This window comes from Lagopus leucura, unplaced genomic scaffold (assembly GCF_019238085.1).
Source record: "Lagopus leucura isolate 7727_CA_CO unplaced genomic scaffold, USGS_WTPT01 Super-Scaffold_73, whole genome shotgun sequence".
Taxonomy (NCBI): Eukaryota; Metazoa; Chordata; class Aves; order Galliformes; family Phasianidae; genus Lagopus; species Lagopus leucura.
In genome coordinates this window covers 60,588,795-60,608,363 of record NW_024962252.1, presented here as the reverse complement: position 1 = coordinate 60,608,363, position 19,569 = coordinate 60,588,795, and the positions used below count along the sequence as shown (strand labels likewise).

The 19,569-nt window shown below is 35.4% G+C and overlaps 1 protein-coding gene across 1 annotated transcript in view; it reads left to right on the top strand.

The window, feature by feature from the left end:
* PDE10A (phosphodiesterase 10A) overlaps positions 1–19,569 on the top strand; it is a 161,027-nt gene that overhangs the window by 67,999 nt on the left and 73,459 nt on the right. The window contains exon 2 of the mRNA XM_042880750.1: positions 1,793–1,921. Coding sequence (XP_042736684.1) covers positions 1,793–1,921 — 129 coding nt within the window. The remainder of the gene's footprint in view (positions 1–1,792; positions 1,922–19,569) is intronic.

The window sequence follows — 19,569 nt, the reverse complement described above, 5'->3', positions numbered from 1 at the left end:
TTGTGAAGAGTCTGAGCAGATTGTCATAGTTTGAATTTGGAAATTTATTTAGTATCAGGGATTTGAAGATTTGACTTTCACTTGGTTTTTTGAAGTGTATACTGGTGTTTTAGTGGCAACTGCTATTGTGAAGTCTTTTTATCTACAATTGCATTTATTTTGATAACTGATAACATTAGACGTTAGAATTATGCATTTGAAAACCATTTGTATTTCTAATATTACTTAATTAACTCTAGTAATTAAAGTTTGCACTTGGTTTTGGTGTTGTAATGGAGTTTGGTTGCTTTTCCCCACTTGTGAGAATACCAAATTTGCTGTGTACCAGTTTATGTTTTTCTATCTCCATCCTAGAGAGAGCCTCTTTATCAGCTCTCTGCTACATTCTCTTGCATATCTTGCAAATAAGTAATTTCAGAGTCCTAATTATGTCTAGATGCAATGATACATGCATGAATTTGCTTGTGTTAGTTGTTCCCTGTTATGATAGCAATGGGTTGATGGTTGGACCAGATGATCTTAAAGGTCTTTTCCAACCTTTGTGATTCTATGATTTTATGATTCTGTGATGCACCCAGCCTGAGCCCACAACTAGTTGTTTCCCATCTTACCATGTTTCAATTGTCTTCTGCTTTCATGGGAAAAAATAAAAATAAAATAAAAATAAACATAGTTTTTTAGTTCCTCTTTGCTGCAGTCTCATGTCACAGAACAAAATTAAATGTGAAGTCTTTGTTAGCTGCTGAAGCATGTTGCTGGTTTTTTGTTTTTTTTTTTGTTTTTTTTTTTTGGAACTGCTTTTGTATCAGTTTTCTTTCAAAGCTGCTGGCCAACGTTTTGTTTCACTACCTGTCCCTGTCCCAGCCCCAGTATCTATGTTCTACTTCACAAATTTCTTTCTGTCCATTTCTCCCAGGGAAAGCTCATATTGAGTGTCACAGAGGACACTCCTTATGAGTGTACAGAGCATTATGTATGGTTGCATTTTGCTTCTACTACTTTTTATGTGATAACTCGTTATATTTGGTTGGATATCATTCTGGGAAGACAATTTAAATAGGCCTGTATTTAATCAGCACGTTATACACAAGGATATTTTTTTTATTTTATTTTTATTTTTATTTTTTATTTTTATTTTTTATTTATTTATTTTTTTTTTTATTCAGCACTCGTGAGGCCGCACCTCGAGTACTGTGTCCAGTTTTGGGCCCCTCACTGCAAGAAAGATATTGAGGCCCTGGAACGTGTTCAAAGGAGGGCAACAAAGCTGGTGAGGGGTCTGGAACACAGGCCATATGAGGAGAGGCTGAAGGAGCTGGGAATGTTCAGCCTGGAGAAGAGGAGGCTCAGGGGAGACCTTATTGCTCTCTATAACTTCCTGAAGGGAGGTTGTAGTGAGCTGGTGGTCGGCCTCTTCTCTCGTGTCATTAGTGATAGGACCAGGGGGAATGATTTCAAGCTACGCCAGGGGAGATTCAGGCTGGACATGAGGAAGTATTACTTTTCAGAAAGGGTGGTCAGGCACTGGAATGGACTGCCCAGAGAGGTGGTGGAATCACCGACCCTGGGGGTGTTCAAGGAAAGGCTGGATGTTGTGTTGAGGGACATGGTTTAGTAGGAGCTATTGGGAATAGGTGAACGGTTGGACTGGGTGATCTTTTAGGTCTTTTCCAACCTTGGTGATTCTATGATTCTATGATTCTATGATATATTTTGTTACTGACATCTCTGTATTGTTTCACATGGAGAATTTCGTGCCAATGTTGTAATCAATTAATCTTCTCTCTTGCAGGTTTAACAGATGAAAAAGTGAAGGCCTATCTTTCCCTTCATCCCCAGGTACTGGATGAGTTTGTGTCAGAAAGCGTAAGTGCGGAAACTGTTGAAAAATGGCTAAAAAGAAAAAACAACAGACAGGAAGGTAAGTTCTTATTATTTGCAATTAATATTTGGCTTTGAACAGCTTGGCTCTTATTTTTAGGCTCAAAAAATCCCCCCAAAACAACAACAACAACAACAACAACAACAACAACAACAACAAAAAAAAAAAAAAAACACAAAAAACACCCTATTCTTGATAGAAACTTACTGTTAGAATTTTTAAATCTAGATTCCACCACTTTGAAAGGTGAAAGAGGTTGACAGTATTTTCTGGTTTTGGTCTTTTGGCATTTCCAGATGGAATAACTGGTATCCATTTTGGAGATTCAGCTTAGTGTTTACAACTCAAAATTGATATCAAACCAAACTGTATTATCTCTTATATTAGTATATGTTTTGAGAACATAATTTGGGCTTCTTGCATCTAAAGTCACCAAATTTTGAATAAAAATGTGTAGTTTGTGTCATTTGTAAAGGTCAGTAACAAACTGTATGCACCATCACAGAAGTTCCTGTTTGCAACTCATTTTCAATCTGTTTTTAGATGGGAACATTGACACACGGGTTATAAAGTAGTCAGTTGAATTCTGGAGGTATTTGACTTTGATACTCCTCCCTTACAAGAACCAGAAATCTCTTCTTTTTGAGTATGCCAGGATTGACAATTTTCTTAAATTTTCTGAGATTGTGTGCAAGCATAATTCATGCAATTCTAACAGTTGTTGGGAATGCGTGAGGCAAAACACAAAAGCAAAGATTACCAATAAGGTGAATAAAATCAGAAACACTGATTATACTTTGTGGCTGTTTTCTAATGTGTTCGAGTTTTAGGTTCCTATGGTAATTCCCCTTTTTAAATAATGGGGCTGTTGCTGCTCATTAAAAAACTGAGTATTTTCTGTACAACAATAGAAAAAGAGTGGGCAAAGACTGTGTGAAGTGTGAGGAGGAGTGTGGAGAGGTTGCCTAATGGCAGAGTTAGAAGCAGGTTGCAAAAGACCACCTGTTCACTACTTTGTAGTTACAGTCCAAACCGCAGCCCTGCAGGATGGCTGTTGTTACAACCCATGTACGCAAAAAAACAGTTATGGATCAAGTAATGATAAAGCTTTTTGTAGATAGGAAGTGCTTAAATGTTACTATGAAAACGTATAACTCACTTTAAAAAATGATTTTTTTCTAATGTGCTTGAAATTAAGAAATACTTGCTTATTTAAACTATGGTGTATGGTCTGGGCCACCCTTATCTGTGATGATTTTTTTTTTCTTTCTGAAAGATAAAGGCTGTAGCTGAATAAAATATTATCAATAGCAAAACATCTTTATTTGTCAGAATACAAATCTCTAAAAAAGAAAGTAAGAAACTTGCTGCATCATTTAATCAGTTTGCATTATGTCTGCATCGATCCTATTGTCAGACTAATGTTGGCAGTGAGAAATAAGAGAAGGAGAAGATGAAACTGACTTTTAGGGGTCAGATCTGTCATAAATTCAAGAGACTAGGTAGCTTAAGTCACTTTACAACAGGGGCGTAATTTCCCTTTTATCCTTCATGCTGTAATGTAGTCTGCTTTCAGATTTTCATATAATAACCTGATTCAGATAGAAAATGAATTCTGTTTTCAGTAGAAATTTGAAAGGCAGGCAAAATGCTCTTCTGAGTTCCCTAGTGTAGTGTCTGTACTCTGTTGATGACGCAGAACAGTCATTAACCTATATGCAGAAATTGTGTCCTGCCTGCTTTACAGGCATCCAGCTGTGTGTACTCCTCAGCCAGAAGTCAGTGGGTTGGCAGCCAGAGTAATTTATCTGAATTTTATTAGCATGAATGTAAACTGAAATGATTTGGACTTAGATGAACCAATTTTTTTCTGTGACTGAGATTCTCTGAATTAGTTTCTTCAGATGGGCTTTGTTTTTTTGTTTTGTTGTTTTTTTTCCTAGAACCTAAAATACTGAGAAGGGATGAGATTAGCTAATATTATAGTTCTTAAGGTATAACAACTTCTACCACATCATGCCATCTGAGTGTACAAGGAAAATCTTAAATCTATCACAGTAAATGCTAGCTTGAAAGTAGTCAATTACATGTTGATGGTGCTCTACCTATGACTGTAGGATATTTTTATTTTACTGAAGTAAAACCTGAAAAGGTAGCAAGCACTGGGAGAGAACACTACTGCTCCTAATGCTTATTCACTGAAACCCTTTGTATTCCAACTATTTGTTGTCAATGAAATGCACACTTAAAACACACCCATATGCTGTGCCATTAAACACTGCTTCCAAACAGCTCTGCTTATAATAAACTTAACACTCGAGCTTAACATTTTTCATACCCGCATGACTTACACAGGCCTCTTGCTAAAATTGCAGCACAGATTGGACTGTTACACACAAAGTATTTTTGCTTGGCTTTCGTAAACAAATTTTGCCAAGAGATTGTACTGATTAGAGAAACTGATTCGGAGTTTGTTTTAGCTATTCTTCCATGTTGTTCACACGCTAGCTGTTAATTTTTTTTTATAAATTAAGCCTACTGCCTGTAATCCATGGTCTGGTTTCTCCTTTTATACATCAAAAAAATGTCTTTATATAGGCATAGTAGTAACTGTAAAAAGCACCTTTGACTGTGCATCTTTCTTGGTGTGCTGGTATAAATTTCACCAATAAATTACATGATGTTGTTTTAAAGATTCATTAAAGGTAGGGTAGGGTACCTAATGTGCGTGTGTGTGAGATGTTCCAGGCGTGTATATATACTCCTTGCAGAACTCAAAAAATCTTCAATTTGTCCTCTTTCATATCATTCAAGCAGAAGTGGCAAGGTGATTGAAGTAAGAACTGTAAGATTATGAGTTTAGGCTCTACAGACTACATCTTTGTCTTCTTACAAATTTCTCACAATGCTTACTGACTCCAGCCTTAGTTATATTATTCAAAGCTTCACAACAACAATAAAAATAGTTGATAGTCTCAGATGAGCACCTTTTACATTGATTGTACTGAATTTCACAGTTGTCTTTTATGCACAGGAAGAAATTTCAAGCTGTACTGACAAAATTTCTACATGAAGAGCTACCTTGCTCTATGGGAGTCAAGGTATCACTTCAGTATGCAGACGGCAGTAATGTTTTTAAGATGGCAGGTAACAGACACAGAAGAAAAAAGTGATTTTGATATATGTGTGATGCAGCTGAAGGGACATAACCTCTGTTCCATCTTTCTCCTCAAATGCAAGGAGTATTAAACATTTCCGGTCAAATAACAACATCTAAAATGCATTTCTTGGATGTTGATGTCCTCACAGATGATACTACAAATGCATTGGGTTTGTGATTAGATTTGGTATACTCTTGGCAGCTAATGCTTTTATTAAGGTTTCAAAACAATTACAGTGATTAGCAGTTTGGATTCGGATACTCTTAATTTTATTTAAAAATAGTTTTTTTTGTTTTAATATTCTTCTTGTCTAAGCCAAAGATCTAGTTATTTTGAAAAACTGACCATAATTCTTATGAAGGTAGGGAAAAGAGAGCAAAGCTGCCAATTGAAAAGAAAATTATTGCACTACTTCCAAATTAGTAAGTTCAGAAGTGACTTCCAGCATTATCGTTGCCGGATACATGTCAAAGAAAGTGCAGAAATGAGTTATAAAAATCCCATGTGAAGGCAGTTATAAATACTTTCACACAATGGTGGAATAACCTGATGAACTCAAGAAACCCATATATCCCAGCCCATTCTACATTATTCTAACTAAATCACTTGAAATTTTTTTGCCAAATTTTTTATACAGAAATTTTTCTTTATTCAGAAGATATTGTAAATAACATCTGAATGTAAACCCTCAAATTTCATTATTGATCAAATTTATTAATATATTCATTAATTTAAAGTTTCAGAAATTTCTGGTTAAACCCTTTGAATTACCGTGATGAAGTATTTTCAATATAGGAGAAATGATTGTATTTGTTTGCTTGGCTTTGAGCTATGCCACATAATTTTATATTTCTAATGTTTTAGGAGTGCATATTCTAAGTAACAGAGAATGAACTCCACAATTGCGTCTCTTGATGGGGTGTTAAACTCTGATGCTAACACTGTAATTGTTTTGGTTTTCTAAAATTACTGCATTGCATAGGAATCTGTGGCTTCAGATTAATCTCATTCTCAGCTATCTCAAAATGTCATGGGGCTTAATCCTGAGGCTAAATGAAGACATCCAGGGTACTGTATCTTCTACCTGAGCATCTGTTTCTCTACTGTGTATGGGTAGGGAAGAAAAAAGTGAAGATTATAGGAAGTAGTAGTTTTGAAAAGTTCTTCTCATTGCTTCTTTTGTTACAGTCATGTCTATCTCTATCCCTTACTCTTCCTCTTTATTTCCGCACCTTCACACCCCCTTCCTTTGTTTGTCTACAGCAACTTCCACAAAGTTTTGTCCTGTCAGTCCTAAACATTTACTTCTGGTCTGTACATTAGTTTTCTTGCTTGCTTCCTCTCTCTCTACTCCAGTCTTCTTCACCATGGGTGTACACTTAATTGTTGCTGAATCTGGACATGTCAAAAGCAGTTTTGTACAATATTTTTCTTCCACAAATACTTGTCAAAACCATGTGAAATGATATACAGTGTCATCAAAAGTACTTTGATATCGCACAAATACTGTCATTATGTAATTATTGAATACAGATTTTCTTGTAATTGGAAAAAAGTTATTTAAAGTGGTATATTCAATACACTGATCATACACAATTGTAAATTGTTGTGTGTTAAGTGCAGTGGACTTGCTGCATTTAAGGAGATGTAAAATTTCAGAATTAACTTTTTCTGCTTGTTAGTTTGTTTTTAAAGTACAGAAACTAGAAAATGCATTACATAATATAATATTTGTGCGATACTATTGTTTATTCAGGATGTATAGTCATCAAGAAGATTTTGCAGTTCTCCCAGGCTTTGAAAAACAGGATTGATCGCCTTAGGATAAGTCCAAAGAATTGCCATCCTAATAGTAGTATTTCCATTTACTAATTTTGTGTTGTGTTTCTATACAGTAACCTGCTGTACATTCAAGCAAGAATAGAGAATATTCTGTAATGTGGCCACAATATTGCTGCTTCATAAACCCTAGCTTTAGCATTTTCTTACATGCACTTTATGAACACTAATTTAATTTATATTCTTTTTATCTATCAGTTTCCTGCCAGGATTAAATGTGCTCTTCAGCAGATATGTTTTTGCTAATATGGTGCAAATGATTAAATGAGTGTAATCCGTTGTTTCAGTTAAAGTGCATTTGTCAACATTCAGAATCCTTTTTTTTTTTTTTTTTTTTTTAATTATCATTTCACAATAAATCAGACTGTATTCATGGCTACTTTTATGTAATTACTCTAAGCAGTCTGGCTGACTGTGGTATAAAATATAATTCTTCAGTAGTCATTTGAATGAGTGATTTTTATGGTGACGCGTCTTATTCTTGTGTTGGTTCTTAAGAAGAAAATAAGGCATCTGAGTGTGGGTACAGAATGCAGATTAAGCCCTGATACCATTCTTCTCTTAGCTTAGTCAATTTTGTTTTCACTCTTTTCCCCATCCTATCTACCATGCATCTTAGAAGGCACAAAGATTGCAGTCAGATTTGGTGCATTGTATAGGAAAGATATCTGGATAAAAACACGTGCCTTGAGTCTTTTTCTGTGTCTTTCTAGGTTACCATGGTATACCTGAATGGTAGCTTTGACAGATTTCAATTAACTGATGGGGCACAGAAAGAATATAGCTCTTTGTGTACTCTATGATAATAGACTGTTGGTTAGGTAAACCTGTCATGTTTTCTCATAGTCTGTGCTAAGCTGGAGGTTTCATTGACTCAAATGGTTATTTTGCTTGAACTAGGAACTAGGCTGTTTAAACTTGGTATCTTCCATCATCTTTATATGAGAAAGTCTTGGTGTTTTTTTTTTTTTTTTGTTTTTGTTTTTTTTTGTAATAGAGAAAGAATTGGAGGAATAGGATATGTAGCAAAAGACTTTGTCATACCCTGACTTTGAGAGAGTACAGACAGAAAACGTCTTAACTAGTCCTTTTACACTAATATCGAAAGGTAGAGCTGCAACATAAATAAAAACAAACAAAACCCAACAAAATTCCCACAAACAGCTGTAATATGAAGTAGAAAAATAAATTATTTTCTGATTATGCACTTGAAGTTATTAAGGTATCGGCGTAATGTACTTTTAAAGTTTACAGTAGTCATCTTTCATTTCCTGTAAACAGGAATAGGATACAGGAAAAGAAAAATATGATTGGAGAGAGTATGTGCATGTTTAATAAAGGTCAGCTTGCTGTCAGAATTAAAAAAACAAAAACAACAAAAACCTATGCTGATTTGCTAATTATTTGAAATTATGTAGGTCAATGCTAACTAAGCAGAAACAACTTTTTTGTATCTTAGCATAGTAGTTGTCGCATAGTGAGTACTCAGAAGGTGGAGAGTACCACTGTTGTGATATCTCCACAGCATGCTGCAGTTCTGACATTTTCCCAGCCTAGGTGAAAGGAAATATCGTGGCAGCATGTTAATGACCTTAGTTTACAGTTAGTCTGTCTTAGTATTTCATTGATGCTGCAAACATGCTGTTTCATTCTGACACAGCCCTGCTGTGCTTATATTTATGTGATATCCAAGCAGATGTGAATGCTTGCCAAAACACACAAGTGAATGTGAGAATGATTTGGGTAATATGTCATTTGCAGCATGGTCTCCAGATTAGTAGGTCTTAATGCTTTCTATTACCAAGATTCACTATAAATGCATTTTGGTGCATCCCTTGGATGCATTTCTAAATTAGGTAGAAGAGAGGAATCCTCCAGTACAAAATCCTGTTGGTCTGAACCAATATGACAGCTATGCTAAGAGGTGCAATTTTCTGTGAGGGAGAGGGTAATCCTCTAATGATGAAATATTTGGCCTTAGGAAATAGACATCATTGCTTGGTCTGAGTTCTCTCTTTAACTAATAATGCTAATCAGATTATATCTAGAGCAATTATTCTTGCCATGTACTTACATTGATTTTTGTTGTGTCTATTTTAGACTTGAATTAAGAGGTTTTATTTATAAAAGTATTTCATTTTTTCCTGTCTACTGAAAAATACTGTTTTTCCTTGGTAGCCTTCCATCACTGAATCATTTTCTTGCACATATCTGTTAGCAATATTAAAAACAGACTGTGATTTTGACATGTCTCATCCTTTCAAGTAGTAGGACATGGAGTTTTTAGAATCTTACTGAGAAGTAAATTTCCCAGATTTCTTACTGTTTCTTATCAGTTCATATTTTGAACCTTCCCAGGTGGTCAGTGTCAGTGTGGGCAGTATAAAAGGGGGAATGTTTGCAATCTTGGATTCATTAGGATAGTGTGCAATATGAAACCGTGTCCTTCCTTTTCAAGACGGTACTACTTAAAGTTTTCTGGCTTCTTCGTTTCTCATCTTTACATAGGATCTTTGGTTTTAGAATGAAGAAAACAACAAAGCAAAAATTTCCTATTGCTCCCCGGTTGATGGAAAAGCTTCATTCTGATCATGTGGGTGGAGACTTCTTACCCACATAGCCAACACTTTTTAATAATGGTGATTTATGGCCATGTAAGCTAACCTGTTTTACCTGTCTTAAAATGGAATAGGTACATTCCTGTAGTATGTGTATTGGGAAAGCATTAAGTAAGAGCAAGGGAGTAAATAGTTGTTAACATTTTGGGATTTTTTTAATCCAAGTGTGCAAGGTATTAATTTGAAAAATGTTAGGTAAGCAGGGCCTGCAATCATAAATTGACCAGCAAAGATGTAGAAAAAATAAAATGTAAAATAGCTACATATATTCTCACTGTTCTTTCCACTAAGTGAAATTGATGTCTTTGGTGAGTAGAAAGCATGAGCAGGTCATCAAGAAGTTCGATATTCTCTTGTCCTGCATGTGCATACAGGAAGGATGAATAACCTTCTTGGATGTTTTGTATAGATGTTTTTCACAGTAGTGAAAACTCAGTTCAGCAGCGTTCTTGATATCCTATCCATACATGTTTTATCTATTATAAATCTGCAATCTCCTTTTATAGGAAGCACAGAAAAGCTTGAGAATGAATGAAAACTCATATTTTTTTCTTTGGAGATAGCTAGTTGATTTAATGATTATGTTATACTCTGAAAATGGATGATTTTATATTTCTGTGGGTGGAAGTGAATAAAGGTATTCATCTTAATACTGGTTGCTAGTGAAAAGTTTCATTATCAAGTTGGCCTCTAAAACTTATCTGTTGTCTTAAGACTTTGAACTCATTGTAAAGACAGAAGAGTAAGGCACCAGACAGTAGTTTATCCAAAGTATGGCTTTCCATACTTTACTACATCCTATAGTGATTTAGCTAATGATGATGATAATTCAGTTACCTTATCCTACCAAGGATCTGTAATTAGATGGAGCCTCGTTGTCTTGTCCTTGTCTAGCAGATTTAGTGCACATACTTAAGAGTATTTTTCATGATGAGACATAGGTATTTACTTATTTGTCTAAGTGGCCATTGGTAGGTCAAGCGTATTGAAGAGGTAACATTGTCCTATACACTAAACAAACAATATGAAATTTGTACAGTAAAATAAATTCTGGCAACTAAATTATAATACAGCAACATATATATATATTTTTTTTCCTACTGTTCTTTTTCCACCTGGTATTTTATGAATGCATGTTAAGTTGCATTCCTGTTTCGTTCAGTGAAAGGGAAGGCCAAAGCATGACTCTATTCCAATTGATTTTCTTCTGTACTTTCCCAAAGTGGTTGCTTCAGGTGATGATACTTGGTTACATTTGTTATAGGGGGGAGACATTGCACAAAAATGAACTTCTGTTCATAGCTGCCATAGAATTCTGTTCAAGGAAGACTTATGTCACAAATATCACATAGGTACTTTGTATAGATTTCTAGGCATACGGATGAAGGTTTCTTGGTTCAAAGTTTGTGCTCAAGTTTTAGGAAAAAAAAAAACAAAAACACACTAAGCTTTGAGATGACCTTTCTTCAATAATTGTCTTCAGTTAAAGACAGAAGCATTAAAGAAAAAAAATTCCTGTAGTTACTATATCTCTAAAAACTAGGGAATAAAATATGCGAGCACTTAGACAATTTTCATAGTGCAAGAGGTTATCAGTAGTCTGAGAAGGATTTGTATTTTGTTAAGCTCCTTGGAAAAAAATGATGCATGGTAGGATGATCAGGTCTCAGACATAGTGAATATTAAAACCATATCTGTGGATTCTCAAAATAATCTCATAAAACTGAGTGATTGAAAAATAAAGTTTAAGTTTTAAATAAAAACTGATAAAATCAGTTTTGGCTGATCTTTTTTTTTAGAGACCAAGTAGCTTGGTACAAGATATAACAACAAGGCTGCACTGTAAAACTGTTGAATTCTTGCAAATAGGATGCTACATCCATACTACTCTTAGAATTATCCTGGGCACGGCGTAGTCCTCTGAGCTGAGCCTATATGTGTTTCTGAGAGAGAGCAAGTTGACAGGGTCTGAAGCATGCCAAGTGTCGTAAGTGTACCAGGTACTAGTAAATTGTTGGACTAGCCTAGCCTGCAGCCTTATTTTCTCTGTTGCCTTAGGCCTAGCCCTGAATTAGCTGATGTAACTCAAGAGGTACTGGGAACATCTTAGAAAAAATCAGCCCTATTAGTGCTTAGCAACAGATAGATAGTTAAGCCAAATCGAGCCAAGTGGGAAACATCATTAACTCATTTTTAAAATCCATAATTAATTTGAATTTCAAACACACTATACAGGTAACTTCACCTTCTGAACACACATAAAACAAAGATGTTCAGATGGATAGAGGTCTACAATCTGTATTTTTGAAAGTCAGAAAAGCAGACAAGAAAGGAAGTATTCTAACTTACATCTATTTTTTGATCCAGTATGCGATGAGCTAACAATTCTACCATCACACTGATACAAGGCGATGAACTGTTTGACTAGCATTATATGAGGATGGTAAGAACCACTTCACTTGGCTTTGCTGATAGAGAATGTGCTTGGATAACAGCACACTGAATTTAATTATGTTTTATTATTTTAATCAGCTAGATAATTTGAATGAAATGATGATTATCCATTATGGAGCAGGAGACTATAGAATGTAATCTCTGTGTCTGCAAGATATGGTCTTTTTTTTCCTGTTGAATATTTAAAGCTCAGTAGAAAGCTGATTTTGAGAAATGTGTAATAGTTTATGAAATTGTTGCCAATTGAATTTCATTTGAAAGACCTACGTCTTTGAGTATGAGTGTGAAACCCTGAAAAAGGGTTAGCTGCTTTAAGAGTAATATTTTATCACTAGTAATGTTTAGTTTCTGTTCTTCATAAACTTAATGAAGACGTTTTAGTCTATTGATCTGAATATATGATATCTGAGGATGGACTTATAATGTCTGAAGATTTCTGCTCTCTTGTATGTAGGCTTACTGTGATTACTGCTCTCTTTTATGTAGGCTTTTTGTTTAGGTGTTTGGAAGTTAGAAAGGTCTGAATTCTTTGCACTAGCTAGTGCATCTAAGTCAGTTCAGCCACATGCTTCCAATAATACTATCAGGCCTTTATAAAGTCTGCCTAACTTGTTATCTTTACACTTACGACTTCCATGATACAGCTGCCAAACAGGGAGACTTTTCAATCCACAAAAGACTTGTACTGTAGCTGGTGATTTATAATTATTTCTGTCATTAGGAAGACAAGTTAGAGTTGACTATTTACCTTCTTCATGACAGAATATGAGAAGAGCAGCCAGCAGAATGACTTGGCTGCAGATTTGAAGCAACAGGACATCCATTTTCATGCAACACATGTCTAAATTGTGAACTCATTAGCATAAGATATTTCAGATGTTAAAAATGTAAATGGGTTCGAAAGCTGATTAGACATATTCCAAGGTAGAAATATTTCATCAAGAGCTGTTGCATACTATGATCCTGATGCAGCATCCAGCTGAGAAAATTTGTAAGACTTTGATTGCTCCGAGGACATTCGAGAATAAGCTTGCCTCGTGCCTATAGGCTGTGTGCTTTCTCCTCTTTGTGTAGCATAGTATCTTCATACTGCTTTTATAATGAGCTGTTGCTAGCCAGTGTCATAGACAGTAAAAAAGTAGATGGACTTACAACAGAGTAGGGTCAAACCTCTTTTATCGTTACGCTTCTGCTTGCCTCTCCAGGAGGTTCCTATATTATCTGTTAGAATTGCAAGTCAAGTTGACTTAGTAACACATTGAAATAAACATTTAAAAAGAGTCACTCATAACATTGTTTATGGAACATTCTAGATAGGTTGAAAGAGGACTTTTCAGTTTTAACACTATCACTTCCTTTGGAGAAAACAACTTATCCAGATTCATATTGTTTGGCCACACTACTGAGCAAAATTACCTTATTCTCTTCTCCAAACTGCTTTATGCAAAGGTATCCCTAATTGAAGGCAGCGAGTCTTCTTTGACTTGCAGAAGAGAAGAGCAATTTTATCTTCATTTCACTGAAACCACTGATGGGCACCCGGCTGAACATGAGCCAGCAGCGTGCCCAGAAAGCCAAGAAGGACAGTGGCATCGTGGCCTTGTATCAGAGATAGTGTTGCCAGCAGGAGCAGGGAGGTGATCATCCTTCTGTGCTCAGCCCTGGTGAGGCCATACTTTGAGTACTGTGTTCAGTTTTAGGCCCCTCGCTGCAAGAAAGACCTGGAGGCCCTAGGGTGAGTCCAGAGAAGGGCAGTGAAGCTGGTGAGGGCTCTGGAGCAGAAGTCTTATGAGGAGTGGCTGAGGGAACTGGGATTGTTTAGTCTGGAGAGGAGCAGTGTCGGGGAGACTATACTGCTCTCTACAACCACCTGAAAAAAGGAGGTTGTGGTGAGGTAGCGGTCAGCCTCTTCTCCCATGTAACTAGGAGTAGAACTAGAGGGAATGGCCTCAAGTTGTGCCAGAAGAGATTCAGGTTGGATATTAGGAAACATTTCTTCCCAAATTAGTGGTCAGGTTCTGGAATGGGCTGCCCAGAGAGGTGGCGGAGTCAGCATTCCTGGAAGTGTTCAAGAAATGTTTATATGTTTTATTCAAGGGCTTGGTTTAGTGGTGGTAGATGGACAGTTGGACTGGGTGATCTTTGAGGTCTTTTCTGACCTCCTTGATTGTATCATTATTTAATTAAATGTTTATTTTTTGGGGCTTGCTGAGCAGTGAGTATAGATTTACTGTAGAACATTCGTGGAGATTCATTACAACAACTTTTAAAGTTAGTAACTACGCAGTGACCTATGGTTTTGAATGAAAATTGTCAGGAGCCACGCAGGGAATTCTGTTTAGGATTTTTTTGTTACTCTTTCATTTTTTTTGTGTGTGTGTGTAGATTTTGTTTTTTTGTTTGTTTGTTTTCATCATGTGTCACTGTGTTATTTGAAAATGGTTTAGATCATGTCCAGGATCCAAACTTGGAAGAGGAATCAGTGAAAACTGACTTGGATAACTCGTGTTTCCTTGAGGAAGCAGATGTGGAATCTGGAGAACAGCACTGAATTTCAGTTCTGACTCCAGTAATCCTCTTGTCCTATCTCATCCTTACCTGTGCCTTGAAAATAACTCTGATTACTCACAAGAGAGATCATATTTAATAATGTTGTTTCATTTGACATTTTTAATCTAATCAGATTTTCCTTCTAGTGGTTGCACAAAATATATGTTCAGTTCTAAATACTAGCATCTGTATAGGTTGGAAGAATAGGCTGGAAGAGAAATCACATTGCTCCAGTCCATTCATAAATTCTAGGCTTGTCCAACAGCAGAATGCATTTTTCCAGAGAAAAGCAATCTTGAATTCCTTTAGATAAATTGAAATACCACAGAGAATGCATGTTGAACAGTGGTTCTTTTATTCAAGATGATGATACAGACGTATTGTTTTGGTCCTAAAACACATCTGAAAGTGAAGTCTGTAATTTTGGCCAACAAGATACTATATAGGAAGAATAGCTGAGTTCAAGAAATGGACATTGCCTAAGTGTTTACTCCTGCCTGACATACTGAATCTGTGCCTGAAGAACTATCATATTTTTAAATCCTCACCTGGTTTAGAATCTTCTAAACTTTCTGCTAATAGGTTTAACATTTACTAGAAAAATTATTGCTGTGAGGATGAAACTCTTGTTTCAAAGGCATTGCAGCATAATTCACAAACTGAGCTACTTTGTCAGTAGAGAAGCTTAAAAAACAACTTACATGCTTATATCAGTCAGGTTTTTTGTAAACATACTTGGCTATATGCCCAGTAAATATAAGAGTATCAAGTGGTTTTATCAAATGGTGTCTTTAAGGGCGCCCTGATGTAATGAACCTTGAGCCCTTTGGGGTTACATTGGGCAGAAATGTACAAAAGATGAGATGGTAGATGCGCTTAGTCTAGGAAAAGGGAAAATATGTATGTTATATGGTATACAGTTGATTGTCGTTTTCAGAGAGTCATCCCCTTCTATTAGCATCTCGTACATTCTAATGAATGCAGAATATTTTATTTTTCATCTTGTGGATTTTCATTTCTAACAATTGGTAGATTGATTATAGTGCACTACACTGGGTTTTTTGTTGTTTAACAACAACATAATTTCTGGAATATAACCAGTTCTATGTACAGTTCAAGTAGTAAGTATTATTTGTATTAATATTAGCTATTAAATTAAATGGACAACCTAAAGTTTCTAAAAGAAATATACTTAAGTATTGTTTTAAGGGTATGGGAAATCCTTTCATATGTCAAATTAAGGGATATTCTTATTAAATGATACGTTGAGCAAGAAATAACTCTAGCACTTGACAGTATGTTAAAATGAAACTGAAGGATTAAATCGGTTGGTTTTTTTTTTTTTTTTTTTTTTTTTTTTTTTTTTTTGCTTGTTTTGAGAATTACAAAATGATGCTCTACAGAAGAACACAGAGTTCTGTCGTTACAAGGATTCTTCTTGAGTATTGTGCTCTGTTTTCTTTGGATCACATTATGTCAATATGGTTATGACTAACATTGACTAGGTGATAGCATAAATTGAAAGATTATTCTTTGTAATCTTAAGACTCTAATCAGCCTCCCAATATGTTGCTAGCATGAATGTGTCTTTGGGGACAGACCCCAGCCTGTACCATATGGCTGACTGCCAAGTCTTTTCCACTGGAAAGCGAGCTATTATTTTCTTCTTTCTTTATCACTGTAGGGTGCATCCACTTCTTTGCAATCATTCAGGCATAGCTTTTTATTTTACTGTAATCTTTTGTGTTAGATATTCACAGGAATGCATTTGGTCTAGCCACGTAAATCATATTTCTCCTAAGATAAAGCTGAAATAAGCTCATTTAATTTCTAAACTGTATTTATAAAACTGTAATCTCTAGTAATGATTTTTTTTTTTTTTTAATGGGCATGTTTTTACCCTGCCACTGCTATGTTAGGTGTCCAGGTTCATTGCAGTAGTGTGACAGGGAAGCAAGCGTAAGTAAATTACAGAGCCACTTTGCACCTTTTCCACTACACTTGGAGTTGTCATGGTAAAAGAAAACAGTAAAGATAACAGTACAGTGTAAATAAGTAATTAGAATAATAAAATTGTTGTGCTATAAAAGCACTTTTGTCTCTGTGCTTGTGTTCTTCTAGGTGTTAGACTAAATCTAAATTTTAATTCTATCTCTCCTTTATTCTTAAAAATGTTCTCATCTGAAGTGTCAGGGCTAAACCATTTAAATGTAGGATGGACCAAGTGAATCTGCTCAGTGGTATGTCTTGTTAGAATTACAGAACGGTTGGGGTTGGACCTTGAAGATCATCTTGCTCTGATTCCTGCCATGGATTGGGATGCCACCAGATGTATCTGTTTTCATCTTGTACCTTAAAGCAGGGTTTCAAAATTTGAAGATAATAGTCTGAATTCTTACATAAGCCTTTTTTTTATATGCTATACTGTTATCTAAAAGATATTTAAAAATCTTATTCTTTCCAATAATGTACTAGAGGAAACTGTTTAATAGAAATCAATGTAGATTATCATGTCCTCTAAATGGAAGGGTCTATTGAATCTAGACTTTTCTGCATCTGCTACATTTCACCAATAGGGATGAAGATAGCCAAAATTGCATTTTTTTTTTTTTTTTTTTTTAATTCTGCATTAAATTGTTATATAAAAGGGAGTTGTTACACTTAAAAAAAAGAAATCAATTTAGCAAAGATGAGCTGTTTTCAGAATTTCAGGTTCTTTTGGTAGACAGAAGTTTGTCCTGAATAGCCTGGACATTAAGAAACTGAAACATCAATGAGTCCTTTCAGTTCAAGTCATAGCCTCCTCTTCATTCCCATTAAACAAGACTACAGCTGGACTTGATGATTTTGAATTTGATGATTTTGCCTTTTCCAACCAATAGCTTTCTCATTTAAACCTGAACTGCAGGCTCTCAGGTTCCAGCCCCTAGCTGTGTGCATCTGTCTTTTCCTTTGCACTGGTTGTTGTGCCTATATAATTGTAGATTGCTTTGAAAGTTCACTGAGTTACTGCAGATGAAAGCACTCTTATGGTTCAGTTTGTGGCTGCATGGCCTGAACCCTGCCCTATGATAATACCAGAGCTGGTGCTGGCTTAAGACAGGAAGCTGAAGCCATAAGAAGGCAGTGGGGAGAGAACAGCTGTGGCTATTCAGGATTAAATTGTGGTTTTTTTTTTTTGGCATGGACCTGTGTGCTGGAATTCTTCTCTAGATTGTTTTTGTTTTTCGGGAAGAAATAGTTTCAGATCTTGTAATTGAGAAATTGCATCAGTTGTAGTTGTTTCCATAATAGGCTTATGTTGATGAAACGTTGGGTACAATTTGATTAATAGTTCCATCAAAAAGCGAAACAAAAAAAAAAAAAACAAAAACAAAAAGACAAGCAATCCTTTAAAATGTGGAAAACCACACGTTTTGAAGTAATATACAACGCTCTTTGGATCATTTGCCAGGTAGTTGTCAAATTGAGGACTTTCCAAAACTGAGATGTTACACTGAATGGATAACATAATCTCAGAGCAGTCAAGGTGCTTAAAGAAGGTAAATCTTGATGAAATGCAGATTATACTAATAAAAATTGGAGACAGAGAAGTGGTGTATGTCTGAATAAATCAGCACATGTGGGAATAGATATCTAATAGTTTGAAGTGAAAGCTAAATTTCCTGCGTGTTATCTCTTTTTATACTGAACCCATTTTGTCACATTTTGAAAGTGACAGGAATTTGCATTTTTTTTCTAAGGGAATTGTAACACTAACAGTTACTACTCTACTGAGTCAAATTGTTACTGTAGTTGGAAGAGAGACAATAGAAAGACAAACAATTACGAATCATGCAATTCCTCAGTAAATCCTCTGTAGGCTAATAATTCAAGATGGCGAGGAGAACAGCAAATAAAACATTTCTCAGGTAGCAAATAAGCTAGTCTGGAACCAGTCTTTAAAACCAGTGACACATGCATGCTAGGCACATTTGGCTGACCTTTTGTTTGTTTTCTGGGAACATCACCTCTGAGAAGAAGTGCAAGTTTTCTGTGGGGATTATTTGTAATGAAATTCCGTTGTTCCTTTTTGTGTATCATACTACTAATTCCACATACATGTTTAAAGAAAAGTAAGTATAGCAAAACCAACTGACTTCTGCTTCTCAGTTGTTTTGTGGATTGCCTGCCTTGAAATCATTTGTGTAGAACTCAAACTTAGAGTGCATCAGGTAACTTGGAAGTTACCCTGGAGAGCAAATTCCTGTTTTATAGACTACATTTCTTGTACACTTTTGTTTCATTTGACGGTATTATTTTTTATGTCCTAATTCTTGAATGTAGCTTTATAACATCTGCATTTTTGGATTATTTAGGATCCTGCAGGTTTATCTGCAATATTGCTGTCTTTTTAATATATTTAGTGTTGTCTAATGAACTTATAAATACTTCATTTTATAGATAGAATTTTAATAATGCTGTCTGTTCAATTTATGAAAAGTGGCAAAGTACACTGAAGTAATTTAATTTTTTCCCTGACAGCTGTATTTTTGAAACACAAGATTTTAAGTTTCTAGCTTTTTTTTTTTAACAGTGACAGTGAATGTTATTTGCTAATAAAAATATTTTAAGGCAAATCTTACTTTCTGTATTACATGTACTATTTTCTTTTTTTTCTATGAAATTAACTTGATCAATTAGTAATATTCAATATTACTTTTTTAAGTAAAACTTGTTACCATGGCAGAGAGTAAATTTACACTAGACAGGCTAAAGTAAAGCACCACTAGTACCATCTTTGTCCAGTCTTTTTGGTCATGCCATCCTCTTTGTCCCCATCTCCTGTCTTCTCCTCTTTTACAACTCTGTCTTGAAGCTCTTTTTGGCTCTTCTTTCTATTTTCAGTCTTTCTTTATTTGATTACTTTAATGTTAGTCTTTTGAAACCCTAGCTTGTTGTGTAGTTATTAGACTGTTCTCTTTGGTGTAGTTGTGTAGGCCAATCTGTCTCTTGCAATTAGGCGTCAAAACGAACAACCTAGTCTGTTAATTCTTGAATATAGCAGGAACATTGCCTGTGGTAG